General features: G+C 31.8%; 1 protein-coding gene across 1 annotated transcript in view; it reads right to left on the bottom strand.

Moving 5' to 3' along the window:
• Nucleotides 1-444: 444 nt before the first annotated feature.
• The window catches only part of LOC127719478 (zinc finger transcription factor lin-29-like), an 88,949-nt gene continuing 71,582 nt past the window's right edge, over nt 445-17,811 (bottom strand). Inside the window, exons 4-5 of the mRNA XM_052225627.1 lie at nt 7,561-7,745; nt 445-4,907 (exon numbers count right to left, since the gene is read on the bottom strand). Coding sequence (XP_052081587.1) covers nt 3,981-4,907; nt 7,561-7,745 — 1,112 coding nt within the window. The 3' untranslated portion in view covers nt 445-3,980. The remainder of the gene's footprint in view (nt 4,908-7,560; nt 7,746-17,811) is intronic.

Below are 17,811 nucleotides of genomic sequence, written 5' to 3'. Positions count from 1 at the left end.
CAAATCATATGAAAAATATTCATATATAAACTATTCCCTAAAATATATTAATAAAACTAAGCATCCATGCACTTATACAAATAAAAATATTAATAGATTGCACTTCAACTAGAGAAAAAAGACTCTGAACACTAACTTAAGTCCTATCTCGTAAAAACATTTTCAGTCCAAAACACCATTTATGTGTAATTCACGTTTGAATACATTAAATTTATTTTTAATTAATCTCTAAAACAAAAATTTTAAAAAAGATACTGTTTCACTCACTTGGTTGTGAAAGATATTATGTTTGAATCAGTAAACTATTCTTAAAAGGGGAACAAATTTAATAAAATGCTTCTCTGAGCGCAGCTGAATACGACCACAGAGGTCCAACCCTGAACAGTTGGGGCGAAAATGGACACAATATTCGCGCTTGAATATATGTATTGACCCCCCCCCCCCCTCCCCCCAAAAAAAGGGGCGTAACTCCTGGAAAAAAAATTGAATCGTAATTTCCTGTCGATATGCACATCTACATAGTATGTCCTTATTATCTGAAAAGGTTTCATGAAATTCTGTTGTGTGGTTTGAGAGGAGTTGCTATGACAAACTGTTGCAGTAGTACATTAAAGTAAATAAGTTCAAAGGGACGTAACTCCTAGAAAAATAATTGAATCGTAATTTCCTGTCGATATGCACAACTACATAGTATGTCCTTATTATCTAAAAAGGTTTCATGAAATTCTGTTGTGTGGTTTGAGAGGAGTTGCGATGACAAGAAACAGGACTAACGGACGGACGGACAGATGGATCAAAAACATTATACCCTCCCCAACTCATTGCATGGGATATAATTACATCATAAAAGTCTTAAATAGATAATTTAAAAGCAGTGTAAGGGAGGTAATCCAACATTGTACAATTTTGTTTTTCGATTACCTCCCTTAGACTGCTTTTAAATTGTCCATTAACCAGGAAACCCTTGTTTTTTCCCCTTTTATGCCCCTAATTCCTAAACGGTTTGAGCCATAACCTCCCAAAGCCAATCCTAACCATTCCTTTGTGATGTGGAAACTTGTGGTATAATTTCAGAGAGATCCATACACTTAAACACAAGTTATTGTCTGGAAGTTACAAAAATGCTTATTTTTGGCCCCTAATTCCTTAACTGTTGGTACCATAACCCCCAAAATCAATCCCAACCTTCCTTTTGTGGTATTGAACCTTATGGTAAAATTTCATAGAGATCCATTCACTTAAACTCAAGTTATTGTGCGTAAACCAATGTGTCTTCGGACGACGACGACGACGCCAATGTCATACCAATATACGACCGCAAAAAAATGTTTGCGGTCATATAAAAAGCCATCTCACAACAGTTTGGTGAAAACAGCTCTTTCACTGCAGAAAAAAAAGACCCTATTACAGAGTTAGATATCAAAACTCTGTTGTGATAACAAAGGCAACCATCTTAATAGGTGACAGGGGTCCTATAATAAATGTTAAAAGGAAGAACATTTATCAATATTTGGTCAAATCGGCTTTATTATAATAAAGGACCAATTATGGAACAATAAACTTTTTTCTGTTTTTAAGTAAGGGTTGCCTGCCAAGTTGGCTTAAGGTCGCAACATCTTTAAAATTTAATGCTCAATTCTTGTTCACAAGTTTAGAAGAAACTTACACGGTTACTCAAGAGGAAAACACATCTTAAGATGTTGGTGAATGATAAAACCATGGGATAGCAATATTTCAAACTGGTACTTTGAGCTAAATATGGTTACATATAATTTCACAATCAAACTTAAACACAAAGTCAATATCAGAAGCATTGCAGTAAAGATAATATTTCATCCACATGATGAGACTAGTACAGTTAGGAATACAATAAGTTTTAAACACAGTGCATGTATGTAAAATGTTTAAATTCTAATATACAATCTGATTATCACAATTATTTTACTTTCTTCATTTTTACCATTTCCTTATAAATTGGTGCAGATTTATTTAAAAAAATAATGTTTGTCTTTTTATGTCACGAAATACCATCTATTATAAGGGCCATGTGGCTCGATCCTCTTATATTTACATTATGGATTAAGGAACAAAGTGATATTGCTGTAGGTGCTGGAACTATTTGTTTCAAATTCTTTTTCTATCAATATTTGAAAACCGAAAATCCAATTAACTTAAAATTTTGATATTAGGTGATGCAGCCATATTTTTTTATTGATACCAGGGATCTAGAAATAATATCAACATAAAATCTACATTCAACAAATACTTTTTTCTATTCACATCATAACTTAATGATTGATTGATTGTTGTATGCTTAACATCTAGCAGGAAATATCTCATGCATAATTGAGGACAAGAATATAATTTATAAATTTAAGCTACTGCATAATTACATAAAATGTTCTGAACATAATTAAAACCTGCTGCTTTCCACAGACTATTTAATTTGTCTTGACATATGTACAGATAAATTCATAGGTTAATCCTTCTACCCTTTAAGATTATAACAAGATTAAAATTTTAGTTTCTAAACAAAACATTAAATTGAGCAATTTCATTGAACTGCAATTGTATTTTGTTTAAACAGCAAAAACTATACATAAACAATAACTTACCATTAAAAAAAGAATTTCTGTATTTTTTAGGTCATATTGACGACATGTGTATACTCATATGGTTGGACCATATGAGTATTATACTCGTTTGGTTATTAAGCAATTGACTACTTGTTTAACAGTTCGTTTAGAATTTCTTGAAGTTATTTTCCAAAGTTGACATATTGTGTTTCATAAGGACCAATCTATAGTGGCCATGTAAAAAACGACTTTCCTATAATTCTAACTACATAAAACTCGCTTCATTTCATTAATCATGTAACAATGATTACCATATGATTGAATAAAGAAACTCTAAACTTATGGGACACTTTTTCAAAGTTAATCATCATTTAATTATTAGCCCCATTCGCGTATGTCGGTACATATGGTCATGACCATACAGGTATGGTCCAAATACTCATATAGTCTGGAACATAACTGTAGAGTTAGGTATACCGTGTAATTCAAAGTATTAGCAAACAGGAAGAAGGTGTCTGACAAATCTTAAAAGTGCATACACATTAGATCTCATCACAGGCTAGCTGCTGAACAAATATAAATCATTCTGTTGAGTATTTCTTGAGAAAAGTGTGTTTTAACATATTGAAAAATTCAGAGTATAGGTTTACAAGAAGTAGGTGTCATAGAGATTTGAAAAGTGGTTTCATTAGTTTTAATAAATCAGCTTTATTTAGAGTCGGTATGGTTTTAACCGACATTACAGCTCAACACTGATAAAATAGATCTTCTTTTCTGAGTGGTTTCTAATAACAAATAATTAATTAGCATTTTTTAAACTGTTTGTGTTGACATGACTACATTCAGATATTTTTGCATATAAATACAAAAATAGATAAAATACTGACAGTTTAACAATGCTTGGTAAAAATAGCCTCATTTCAATATATTATCTAGTAGTTACAAAAATGGCACTGGCTACCATTACCCGCAAAAAGCAATAATAAGAAATAATTATTGTTACTATTGTGACTAATTGTTGAAATGTTTGTATTTTGTGTATAGCATCTTGATACTTTGCACTGTGTTTGTGTCATTGACCGTTATACGTTGTTTTACAAAAAAAATTTATATGAATAGAAAATTATTGTTTGAACATAGCAATGATAAATTGAAAGCACATTTATACATATTTAGAATTCTTTTAGCTTTTTTATTTTGGTGGCTATTCCTGCTCATTCAGTGTGTAAACTTAGGTAGCATTTTGAGGCCAATAATAATTATTTCTTATTGTTACTTTTTGAGGGTAATTGTAGCCAGTTCCTTGAAAAATATCAATGCTTGTTACCTACTTTACTTTTAAAATTTCATAAAAAATTATACAAATACATAAATAGTTTGAAATAGTTGGGTGAATTCTTTTTTTCACATGGGTTGCTGGCTGACAAAAGAAGAAGATGAAGAACTGATATGATTGGTTGCTTGTGGCATGTGATCAAATGTAGATCTTTGACTGCTGTGGTTGCTAGGTAGGCTACCATGACCATTTAGTTTGTTGAATTGTTGAATATCATTAATATAGCTGTTGGCTCTAGGAGACTGAGACCCTAGTGGTGGTCGTTGAAAAAAGTCCACCCTAGGGGAATCAAATGGCATCATAGGAGGGAAACTCAATCTTCCATTTCTATTTCTTGAATTATCTGCTAAGTTGACATTTGACCTATTGTTGACCTCTTGACCTCTGATCTGTGTATCTGCTGGTGACAGAGAAGATGTATTACTTGACACTAGATTCTGCTGATCACGACTCATCATTGCTCTAACGATTAGATTTTCTTCCGATAGTCTATAATTCTCTGGCTGCTGATCCTGCAGTCTGTCGTTTGCATTTTTATCAGGAAATCTAAAATCTGCTCTCTGTGTATCTAGTCGATCGGCAGATTGCCTGAAGTTGTCTGCTCTATGTAAATCACGTTCATCTAAACGTTTGTCACTGAACCTATAATTATCTCCCCTGTTATCAATTTCCATGCCTTCAGCGCCTTTGTTGTTGAATCTGAATTCATTGGTTTTTGTTTGATCGAATCTTTTGGCAACAGCAAGATGAGCGAATCTGGCAACTTCATCATTTCTTTGATGTAATGCCCTATCTAGTGGCGGAGAATTGGTAAATCTAAAGTTGTCTGCTCTTCTGTCATCCATTCTGTCACCAGAGTTCACATCACGTTCTTCTGATGTAAGATCTATAGTGCCAGACATACCATTGCTAGGTAATCGTGTAGGTTTTGGTTTGTGAATTCGGTTGATAAGATCAGACTGAACACCATCTATTGCCTTTAGATGAACATGCATCTATAAAAGAAAAAAGTGGATTTAAGTCACTGATTTTTTTCTCTGATCAAGACCAGTTTAAAATATATATCCATAGAACAAAAGTATTCAGTAAATTTTGTTTCCCACTATATTCAACTATTTCTTTAAAAAACAAACTAAAAAAAAAAGTGTGGAAAACTGATTTGCCGGACTGACGGATGGACAGACAGACAGACGGACAGAGTGCAAACCTAAAGTCCCCTTCGACTTTGTCGGTAGGGGACTAAAAACCATTGTATATACAGTGATGGTAAGCCTGTCATTATGACTTGTAGATTACGGACTAATGTTGCATCACCTCAAAATGTGACAAGAGTCCTTACAAATATTTATCTAATAAGTTACTTTTAATATGAGATGGAAGGTACATCAATAAGAATGGTTGTTTATTACAATTTTAAATAAAACTCAATTCTAAAATTAATTAAGTGTTGAAATTAAAAAAAAAAATCTATCTGAATACATCACATTTAAATCTGTTAAAGCAGAACTTTTTACAGTTTCTAGAAATTGTTGAGTTATAGCTTTATTTGCCTCTGCATTAACAATATTGTTATAATCTAATCACAATGAGTGGTTTTATAAATTAGCTGAGAATGAAAATTAATAAATACAAATAAAAATATCAATTGTAATATCTTTCAATCTACCAGAACGTATTGCTAAGTTGAATTAAAAGTTTTTACAATTCTTTGAACTTTATTATTTGTCATAAAATGTTTAACAGAAGCTTAAATTTTCTAAATTAAATTCCCAATTAACTAATTAATTCAACTGCTTGAATCTAAAATGGAACTAAAAAAAACTGAAATTCGCGCTGAGAATTTTTGAATTTAGTTTCTAGAAATGTTTTCAAGCTTTTGAAGTTGATAAGAATGTTTGAGCATAAGTCACTGAATCTATTTATACTCTATACTAATAAAGTTTTACACACAATTTTTCCTGCTTATTATTGTTATGTTCACAAAAATTCATTTAAAGTTGGCTACCAAGTCAACTGACTTCTTTTTTAACCAGAGTTATTTCCCTTATACTAGCAGAATATTTCTGCCTACCATCTGTTTATTGGTGGTACCTAATCCAAAGCTTACAGATAGCTTTTGCTTGATATATCTTTAAGTGGTGCTTTCTTTTGCCATCATGTAAGAGGTCAAAGTGCTCAATTTTTTTCATGATTCAACCAAATTCAAATTATTATATTGACCTTTTGACTTTAGGAAAGTTTTTATGAACATTTTTAATTTGTTTAAACCTCATTACAATCCAGTTAGAATCTTTGACAAGAGTTGCTTAAATATACTTCATGTTTTTTAATTGGGTTAGTCAAATAAGAAAACAAAGTTTATTTAACTTGTTTGCCCTCCAACATGGTATCAAGGGAAATAACTCCCATCTTGAAATAGATCATATGGAAAACTATCTATTAGTGTTACTCTCAATGCATTTATCCTGTTTGTTATTAGTGTCACTATCTATGCATTAATACAATGCCATAGTGAGTAGGTTTCCATTAGGGAAGTTCTTGGGATTAACCAATAAATTTTTTCAAGAATCAATAAAATATGTAAAAGAGTATATTCTACAATTAAAAGGAGCAAGGCTCTTACATTTGTCATTTCGGGCCTTTTATAGCTGACTATGCGGTATGGGTTTTACTCGTTGTTGAAGGCCGTACAGTGACCTATAGTTGTTAATGTCTGTGTCATTTGGTCTCTTGTCGAGAGTTGTCTCATTAGCAATCATACCACATCTTCTTATTTTTATATTGAAGATACTGGTAATGTGATTCACTGATCTGCACAAACAGAAAATTACTTTTTGTCAACAAACACAGCGATATTAAAAATATACCAATGCAATTTTCAATATTTTTAATGGCCACTAAGCACCTGAAGTAATGTGGAATATTTTTTATTAGTATTCCCTATCTATACATTGTAATTATTTTCTCAGCTTGAACATTATATTAAAACTGTCTGTTACATAGTATTTGATATTTATCATTAACTGTATATTTAAGTTAATATAGTACATGTTATATTTTCTACAGCAAATAAAAGATTTTGAACCAGGAAAGCCTACATTTTGCCTAATATTTGAGCTATGTAAAATATCCCAATCAAAATAATGACATTCTATAGTTTCAAAATAGACTAAATCAGACATAAATTTGCCTACATTTTTCTTTAGACAGTGTTAATACATATAGCTTTAAATATTCTTTTGATTCACCATGACCTTATAAAATCTTCTTCTACTTTTCCCCCATTGTGAACATATAAGATTAAACACTTGGTTTCCCCTAAGCATATGATATCTCAAACTACATTTGTCTCAACTTCAACATATATTTGACTCACTTTTGAGTATTTGAGGTTACTTTTGGCTCATCTTGAACGCCTTCAGATTAAATTTTGCAATTTTAAGACCTGATTGCAATTAATTAATTTGCAACTTCTTTTAACTCACCTTGACCATATGAGATTTGAGACTACTTTGTTGGTATATGCCCTATGACAGATCATGCATTAGAATTGTTTGGTCTGAGATCAGATATTTTTCATTATATGCCTTATGACAGATCATGCATTGGAAATGTTTGGTTTGAGACTTTTTGAGATGTCTGACTCACCTTGAGCATATGAGATTTGAGACTACTTTCGTTGGTATATGCCCTATGACAGATCATGCATTGGAATTGTTTGGTCTGAGACTTTTTGAGATGTTCGTCATGGTTTCTCATATGATGATGGAGATTAGCCATTTGAGCAAAGGCTCTGTCACAACCTTCAAATGAACACCGGTATGGTTTCTCTCCTGAAAAATAGCAAAAATACATACTGTAAATAGTTTATCCTTGTGGGGATTAAGTCTTGTGATTTGAAAGTCCAAACATCATTCAGCAAGGCTTAATTTTTGCCTTTTTTGTTCCTGACTTTTGCCTTTCTTAAAGATCAATTTTACATGAGAGAATATTTACGTTTTTTTTGTTATCTTATTCATGAACTTAGTGAAAATTTCTCTATAACAGGCTATTATTTGAACTTGGAATTATTTTTAATTATGGAATTTGCATAATTTCTTGTGCTTGAATTTTTTGATAAAATCCTTGTTTATTTGTTATTATAATGTTTTGAGTGGTTCATAACACTTTCCATAAAATGTATTTTGTATAGATAGTGTTGTGCGCGGCACAATACATTCTTTGGAAATGTACTATCTTCTGTGTAATAGAAAGTGTTGTGCACAGCACAGAACATTAAAGTACAGAATAAACATGGAATTTATTAAAAATTTCCAGCACAAGAAATTATGCAAATTCCATAATTAAAAATAACTCCAAGTTCAAATAATAGCCTGTTCTATACTTAACAGTATAAATATTGCATTATTATTGAAATTGTGGATTTTGTGGCGAAAGATATAGGAGAGAGGTTGCTCAAAAGGTTTTTACACAATATCATAATATATTAAGTTGCAAAAATACAACTGAAAACCTTATAAAAATAAGGAGATATGGTATGATTGCCAATGAGACAACTATCCACCCAAGTTCAAATGAAGTGGATATATGCAAGTATAGGCAACCATACGACCTTCAACAATGAGAAAACCCCATATCTTATAGTCGGCTATAAAAGGCCACAACATGTAAAATATGAAACAATTCAATTGAGAAAACCTTAGCCTAGTTGTTTAAAATTTACTTATGCTAAATGCATAATTAAATTAACAAATGAACCATCATTATCAAATTGTTGTATACATATTGGCATTTACAGAATGTGTGTGACCCCCATGGATAGCCGAAGTCATTTGAAACCCTCTGGTAGTATAAGCAAGTGAGTGTACCTTAAAAAGATTAATTGAACTCCTGTATCAGAATTAAATACCTAGATATGTCATTGCTTCCAGAAATACTAAATAAAAAATGTCTTCTGTAAGGATAACTTAATTTAACCAATTCAAAACTGAATATTTCAAGCTGGAACATGAGATATTCATGGAATGCAGATTAAATAGGACACCAATGCACTTATATTCAGAGACTGTTCATATATTGTCTCCATCTCAACCAAAAACAATAGACTACCATTATTATATTTACAAAGCTAGTCAATTATAACAAAAAAACCTGTGTATTCCTCAATTCATGAAAACAATTGATTCAAAGAATTCAAAGAATCAATCATTTATATACCGAAATTATTCCAGTAATCCAACCATGTGGTAATAAAAATTTGGAGTATGATTATCGAACTAAGTAATCAAACAATCAAAATACAGGATCTGGTGCTTTGAACATAAATTTTGTACTCCTAGTACTGAGTATTAAAAGTTTTATGACTGAACGGTTGGACTTATCAAGTTTAATCAATTGTTGAAAGAGACTCATCCATGAATTTGATGAAAGATAATTTAGCCCTGATTCTGGAATATAAATAGAAACATTAAAGAACATTCCTTCTTGAATTATTAATCACATGATCTATCCGCAAATTCCAAAGCTGAATTAATTTTTTTTTAATGTAAGAGTTATCTCCCATTTAACATATGATCTGAAACATACTTTGATTCACTGATGATGATTAATGTTTGAGATGTAACAAAATGTACATGCAGGAAAATGACATGTTAATGTGGTATGAAGACATCCGGCTATTTAGTAGTAGATGGAAACATTGAGTGGTAGTTTTAATGTCCTAGCTCACACTCAGAACACATGTTAATTACCCTACACTGTCACTCTATCCTGGCTCAAAGTGTAATGGTATTTGCTCTTAATCCTATGTGGTGCATGCTTGGTGCAGACACAGCAAATGTCATTTTTAGAGTTTTTGGTTTGACCCAAGCAATGATTGAATCAGTATCCTCCAACTTTCAAGGTGTGCATGTAAAATTTCCCCAAAAGATCATATTTAATGTTATTTACACATTTTTTTAGGCCTCAGTGACTGCACTGTCTAGGTAGATCATCTACAGTGATCACTAGCCCTTGCTGGTGGCTTAGGTGTGTTTGACTTGGATCTTAATTAACAAGGTTTCCTGCCAAAGGTTGTGGTTCATTTCAGGTACTCTGGCTTCCTCTATAACAGTTACCTTGATAAAGTCAAGGTTGGTGTAAGTGACATTAATCACCAACAATATAAAAGTAAGTGATGTGGTATGATTGCCAATGACACAACTCTCCACCTGAGACCAAATGATGAAGAAGTAAACAACTATAGGTCATGTACTGCCTTCAACAATGAGTAAAACCCAAACCGCCAAGTAAGCTGTAAACGGCCAGGCAATGACAAATGTCAAACAATTCAAACGAGAAAACTAACAGCCTGATTTATGTACAAAACAATAAACAAATAATAATATGATATACAGCAACAGAATACAACCACTGAATTACAGGCTCCTAAGCCAAAGAGTGTGCCCTCTCTGTGACTCTATGGATATCGGTGACGAATACCACTATATTATGTCATGTAGTCATGTAGCTACTTTAATAATGCAAGACAAAATCTGCTTCCCCCTTTTTGTCATGAAAATGTTAACATTTATAAGTTTGAACAGCTATTTTCTTCCAACAATGTAATAATATTAAAAAACTGTGTAAATTTATTAACAACGTCTAAGAGAAGGTCGTTCCTCCAGGTTAGAACTTTTTAGTATTACTTTATACATGTAAATGTAATTCACACATGCACTATAAGTTTGTATATTGTTAATATGTATATGTTCTCTGTAACAATTGTTTTAAGAGAATAAAGTATTCATTTATTCATGATTTGGGACAGAGACATACAGAATGAGGCAAGGTTAAACATGTTTGCTGGTGCCAAACCCTCTCCCATCTTAGGACAGTAGTGTAACAGTACAACATAAGAACAAACTATAAAAATCAGATTGATACAAAGCACAAAAAATCTAACAAAAACATAAAAGAAACAAAGTACAGATCTGATAGTACTAATGATTGTTTGGTATTTAAATAAATATTGCCTAGGAGAGACAGCTTGCTTCGGATGAGTGTACCTAATATTTATGTAAGTTCTGTATGAGCAATTTTGGTCTGAACAGCTGTTATTTTTCAAAATTGCTTTGTTTTATTCAAAATGAAATAAATTTAAATATAATTTGTTAGTATTGTAGATTTAATTTTGGTTGTAACATATTTTTCTATGCAATGAAAACTAATGGGTTGGAAACAATAATAAAAAAACTACTTCTGTATTAATATAGCTGGTTCCAAATTCGTGTCTCTATCGGGGAGATATTGAATATTACAAATATATAAAGTTGGACTAATGTTTTCATTATAAATTTCTACAATCAATTTATTTCCAGAATTCAAAATTCTTCCAAATTCAAATAATTTCTTGTTTTATATGATTTTCCATTAAACTTGAGTTTTTAGGTATAACTTTAAGGAGAACTTCTAGTATATTACATTGTCTATTTTGCACAACACAACCTGTTTCGACAATGACAGTTTATTTCTCATACCAAGAACAAAAACTCTTTTCATGACAAAAAAAGAAGAAAGTAACTTTCAAACTTTCAAAGAAAAATGTGATTCAATTTTAATGTTTTAATTTTTTGAACAAATTCAAATTATCAATTATATTTCCAATTTTAGATTTATTTGTAAAATTCCTTAGGTTAGACAAACTAGATCCCTGCCTATACAAAGTCTATGGCACATGCATGGTGTAGAATTATACAATAACTTTCTCATTGTTTGTGCATCAGTCATATATGGTAAAGAATATTGGAAAATAGAAGGTAACGGTATGAAAATCCTCAACAGCTTCTGTACATAAAGACTAGAGCTCCTTGCATATACGGTTTGCATGTATATTGACAGGGATACAGTCTGAAATAACTTAGAAGTCCTCCCTTTGTTAAAAATTGAAGTTGGTATTTTTCAAAATAAGAATATTTTGACTTCTCAAAATGGCATGTTATACGTTATTTACAACTGATTTGTTGTTTTAAGTTTACAAGAAATTATTCAAAAGCTCATCTGACATCATAATGGCCACATGAAATTAAAAGGATATGTTAAGTCATGAAAGATTGATTTTGATTTTTGGTGTTTTAACATCACTTTTAAGCACCGCTTTTGGGCTATTTCGTGGCGGCCAGTTTTTATTGGTGGAGGAAGCTGGAGTGCCCAGAGAAAACCACCGACCTTCGATTATGGAAAAAGTCATGAAAGAACAAAAACATAGGGTATCTGAACTCCATAAATTACAATATATTTTATTTAATTGGCTTATCACCGTATATAGTACCTTCTATAAAAAAATTTCCATCAATCTTTTCAAGTTGACATTTTGAAAAACAAATAATTGTCAATTAAGACTCACTTTGCAATTCCAAGGGCTTATGAATATTGAAAAAGGGTATCAACAAGTAAGTGGTACATTGTACAATCAAGTTAACAAAATGTGTAATTTTTAGCTAATCTTTTTTAAAAGGTAATGTACAGTCATAATGACTTTACATATTAAAAAGGCATAACCTTATTTCAAATTTTAAGGTAATCAGGAAATGAAGGTGTTTTACCAAGGCAATATGAATAATTATGGGATATTTATATAGAAATGAGGTGAAATTACCCATATGACATGATTATAGTTATATGATATTTATAAAAACCATCCTTAGCTGGAAAATGGTTCTCCATTTCCAATTCTTATTCTAATCAAACATCAGAGGTGGATTTACAGGGTGGATGGGTGGGGAGGGTATCAGGCCCCCATTATAGAGCTACATATATGGTTAATGCATAGACTTTTTACATGTCCCATTCTTAAAGCTACCTAGTTTGAGCCCACCTCCCCCTTTTCAAAATCCTGGATCCGCATCTGAACATTTTGATGATTGCAAAATTACATTCTATAATTTAAAAAGAATGAAGTTAACCAATACATTTAACATCTTCAACAAGAATCTTATTCTTTACTTCAAAGTTATTAACCTGCAATCTAGTGGTTGTCATTGCTCACAGTCAAAGACAGTAACCTGTAATCTAGTGGTTGTCATTGCTCACGTTCAAAGACAGTAACCTGCGATCTAGTGGTTGTCATTGCTCACGTTCAAAAACAGTAACCTGCAATCTAGTGGTTGTCATTGCTCACGTTCAAAAACAGTAACCTGCAATCTAGTGGTTGTCATTGCTCACAGTCAAAGACAGTAACCTGTAATCTAGTGGTTGTCATTGCTCACGGTCAAAGACAGTAACCTGCAATCTAGTGGTTGTCATTGCTCACAGTCAAAGACAGTAACCTGTAATCTAGTGGTTGCCATTGCTCACGGTCAAAGACAGTAACCTGTAATCTAGTGGTTGTCATTGCTCACGTTCAAAGACAGTAACCTGTAATCTAGTGGTTGTCATTGCTCACGGTCAAAGACAGTAACCTGTAATCTAGTGGTTGTCATTGCTCACGGTCAAAGACAGTAACCTGTAATCTAGTGGTTGTCATTGCTCACGGTCAAAGACAGTAACCTGTAATCTAGTGGTTGTCATTGCTCACGGTCAAAGACAGTAACCTGTAATCTAGTGGTTGTCATTTCTCACGGTCAAAGACAGTAACCTGTAATCTAGTGGTTGTCATTGCTCACGGTCAAAGACAGTAACCTGCAATCTAGTGGTTGTCATTGCTCACGTTCAAAGATAGTAACCTGCAATCTAGTGGTTGTCATTGCTCACGTTCAAAGATAGTAACCTGCAATCTAGTGGTTGTCATTGCTCACGTTCAAAGATAGTAACCTGCAATCTAGTGGTTGTCATTGCTCACGGCCTTACAAGTACTAAAAAGGCTGTCAGCCGTCGTGAGAGCAATCTCACCCTATCTATGATGTTGCTTTATGACCACTAGCCAATTTTTTAATTATTATGCCATATCATATTGTAATTTATTCAGAAAAAAAAAACTTTTGCTTAATAAATCAACCAGCTGCCAAAAATAATTTCTTAATTTCTCAGGATATATTTCTTTTAGTTTCATTAGATTAACATTTGAACATGGAAAAGTGATAGCCCTTAATGCCTAATAAAAATTGTTAAAAAAAACCCATAAAAAACACATAAAATAATGATGAAGATGAAAAAAACTTAACATTATCTTTAATCTACAAAAAATGTACTTTAACAAAAATGTCTAACATCATAATAAACATGCATACTATGTTTTAAGTTGATGTGAGTACAACTACATGGTTAAGAACCTTGACCTAAAATTTAACCTAATATGGGATGGTATATATGAACAGAAAAAGGAAATATTGGACAGACAGAAGCAACGACCAGAAAACATAATGCCCTCTACTATGGTAGCATAATTATTGGCATTATAAGGAGATGTGGTATGATTGCCAATTAATTCATTAAAATTTTGTATGCCAAATGTGCTTTACTCATCAGTGATACTCTAATAAAAAAAAGTTAAAAAGGCCAAATAAAGTATGAAGTTGAAGAGCATTGAGGACCCAAATTTACAAAAGGTTTTGCCAAATACAGCTTCGGTAATCTATTCCTGGGGTAGACAATCCTTAGCAATTCGAAATATTCAAATGAGACAACATAATCAACCAAAGACCTTAAAGTCTAACCTTTGGGGTGACTATAAAATTATTGGTATATGTTTTTACTCGCATTGAGCAACCTTGAATGTAAAAATGCAATAAATTTGCATATATTTTCATATGGAATTTAAGAGTGAAATTGAGACATCTGACATGCTTATATTTTCATGAATTAAAAAGCTTTTTTTCTTTGATATGTCATTTTTTTAAATTTGAAATTAAAATAAATATGAGGTGAGGTCATTGTAATGATTTTAATTTCCCTGATATTCTACTGTGTGATTACCTATTTTACTCTAATTGTTATACCTGTATAATGTAACAAAAGTTTATTTCTGAAAATCAAATATGTATATAAAATTCTGAATATTCTTAATTGTATTGTCTATAGTTTCTTTTTTTTTTAATAGATGTGTTTTTCCCTGCATAGCCCTACAAAAACTAAGGGAATTTTGAAATTTTCACATACTGAAGCTTGAAAAAAACAAGTTGACAACTTATTTTTTTATTAAAATTTAATAAAATGCTTCGCTGGACGCAGCTTGATACGACCGCAGAGGTCGAACCCTGAACAGTTGGGGCAAGTATGGACACAACATTCAAGCTTGATACAGCTCTGAATTTGGATTGTGATTAAATATTTGACACAGCATAGGTTTCTGACACAGAAAGAATGTGGTCTAAGAACTTGAATTTTTCTAATTTACCTATTATGGTCCAATGTCCAAAATCAAAATACATGGTTAGATTCAACATATCAAAGAACCCCATATATTCAATTTTTGTTAAAATCAAACAAAGTTTAATTTTGGACCCTTTGGACCTTAATGTAGACCAATTTGAAAACTGGACCCAAAATTAAAAATCTAAATATACGGTTAGATTCGGCATAACAAATAAATAAATGTGGTCAAAGATTTTACAAATCTAATGTGCCATACTGTGCAATTAAAGATTACTTCTTGAAATTTTTCAATATTTGAAATTTGAAAAAAAATAATATTTGAAGAATAATTCTTTTTAATTCCTGAAATCTGAAATGAGAAAAAATTGACCCCCCACAATTTCTTTTTACCCCCTCCCTTTTACCCCAAAAAAATTCTTTCCCTCAAGATATGGTCATAATCTCAATTCCAATTTCCAATGGAGTTTGCAACCATAATTACCCATTTAAATTTACCATAGTGCTAACTTAATCTATTTTATAATAGAATTTAAAATATAGTGTCAAATCTTTCATATGGATTTTTTTGTAAAAAAAAAAGATGCAACATTTGCAGATATTTTTACTGGTCTTCCTTTATAAATATGCATTTCTTTAAACATAATTTAAAAGCAGTGTAAGGGAAGTAACCAAAACGTTGTATTTAAATTACCTCCCTTACACTGTTTTAAATTATCTTAATTGTTCATTAACCATTACTTTATTCATAATTTAAAAGCAGTGTAAGGGAGATAATTTCAATGATGTATTTGATTTATCTCCCTTACACTGCTTTAAATTATGTTTTGTACTAAAGTATTTGTCCATTAACCAGGACAACCTTGTTTTTCCCCCTTTTTTGCCCCTAATTCCTAAACGGTTTGAGCCATAACCCCCCAAAGCAAATCCTAACCATCCCTTTGTGGTATGGAAACTTGTAGTATAATTTCAGAGAGATCCATACACCGTTCCACAGTTATTGTCTGGAAACTAGAAAATGCTTATTTTTAGCCCCTTTTTGGCCCCTTATTCCTTAACTGTTGGTACCATAACCCCCAAAATCAATCCCCACCTTCCTTTTGTGGTATTGAACCTTATGGTAAAATTTCAAAGAGATCCATTCACTTAAACTAAAGTTAGAGTGCGAAAACCAATGTGTCTTCGGTCGACGACGACGACGACGACGCCAACGTCATACCAATATACGACTGCAAAAATTTTTTGCGGTCATATAAAAATAAAGGATAAAAACTACATTTTGGCACAGTATGTATTTGTGTCTTTTTATCTTTTTATAAGATGTGTACAGTTTATACTCTAATATTGTGCAGTTACACTACTGGCCGAAGTAAGGGGGAGGTCGGGGCTCACAAATATGTTTAACCTGCATGACATTCTTTAAAGGCCGGTCTCATTCCAGGAGCCTATTTAATAGTCAACTGGTTGTTGTTGGTCACTGTCTCTCATAATAGTTGTTCGTGACTTTAAATAGCTAGTTTTCTCTATCGAATTATTTCACATTTTGTTATCCTGAGGTATAGCTATTTTATGAGTTATATACATTATAGGTGTTGCTTATTACTGAAGGTGACCTGCTTGTAATTTGTGGAAATTTGTCTCATTGGCAATCATCCTACATCTCCTTACTTTAAATCACTCTATTATATCGATATTAGTTGGGACCTCTTTTTGCACAAGAAATAAAATAATCTTTTAACACAACTGGACCCATTTTGTAGTTAATTAAATAATTGTATACCACCGTTTTTGGTTGTATAATAGCAGTACACAATCGGTCTAGTTCTTTGCTAAAATCTGCAAGTTTTGAGACAGATTGGCAATTAAAGTGATTTATTGCATTTTTAAGACTGTTTTAACAAATACCAAATATTTGTTTCTGTTTGATTCAATTTTTTTAACTAAGCCATATAAGGGGAGATAACTCTTTTGATTAAAATTTTATAAGGAAATGTTAAAGAAATTTTTATTTTTTATTTGTAACAAGAAAACAATTTCGGTGACACCATATTTTCTTTTTCTTAAAGGATATTATAAAACCTATCTCTTCATATTTCATTTCAAATTCCATCCCATAGATTTCTTATTTTCACAATAAGTGTTTTTTTTAATGAATAATCTATGCAAAATTCCTGGTAGCTTGAAAAATTGCGTGGTGACCCTTACTTTTTAATATATTTTTGAAAAAACATAGTAAAATCTACATTTTGGAAAATTCTATTTCAGGTAATATATTGATGATCCACCTTAACAAAATATCTGATCATTAAAGATGTATGTGTTTCAATTTGACATATATCTGCTGATTTTTGTGAATGGCTTCAATAACCCTGATTGATCAATCAAGAACTATCCAAGCACCTGTTAGTACATAGTTCCAAACAAAATACAAATAGATGCTTCAGGAAAAACCACGAAGAATGGCTGATCACTTATACATGTTCTGCCTATAGCAAAATTTATCTTATTTCACCTACTAATGCTTTTCACCTTATGCTTTCTGGAAGTATTTTCCCTGGGATCACTGTATAAGTGGGGCACGTTTAAGAAACATTGGAACTTGATTGGTCTTCT

The sequence above is a fragment of the Mytilus californianus genome, unplaced genomic scaffold (genome assembly GCF_021869535.1).
Source record: "Mytilus californianus isolate M0D057914Y unplaced genomic scaffold, xbMytCali1.0.p SCAF_11, whole genome shotgun sequence".
Taxonomy (NCBI): domain Eukaryota; kingdom Metazoa; phylum Mollusca; class Bivalvia; order Mytilida; family Mytilidae; genus Mytilus; species Mytilus californianus.
This window is presented reverse-complemented; position numbering and strand designations above follow the sequence as displayed.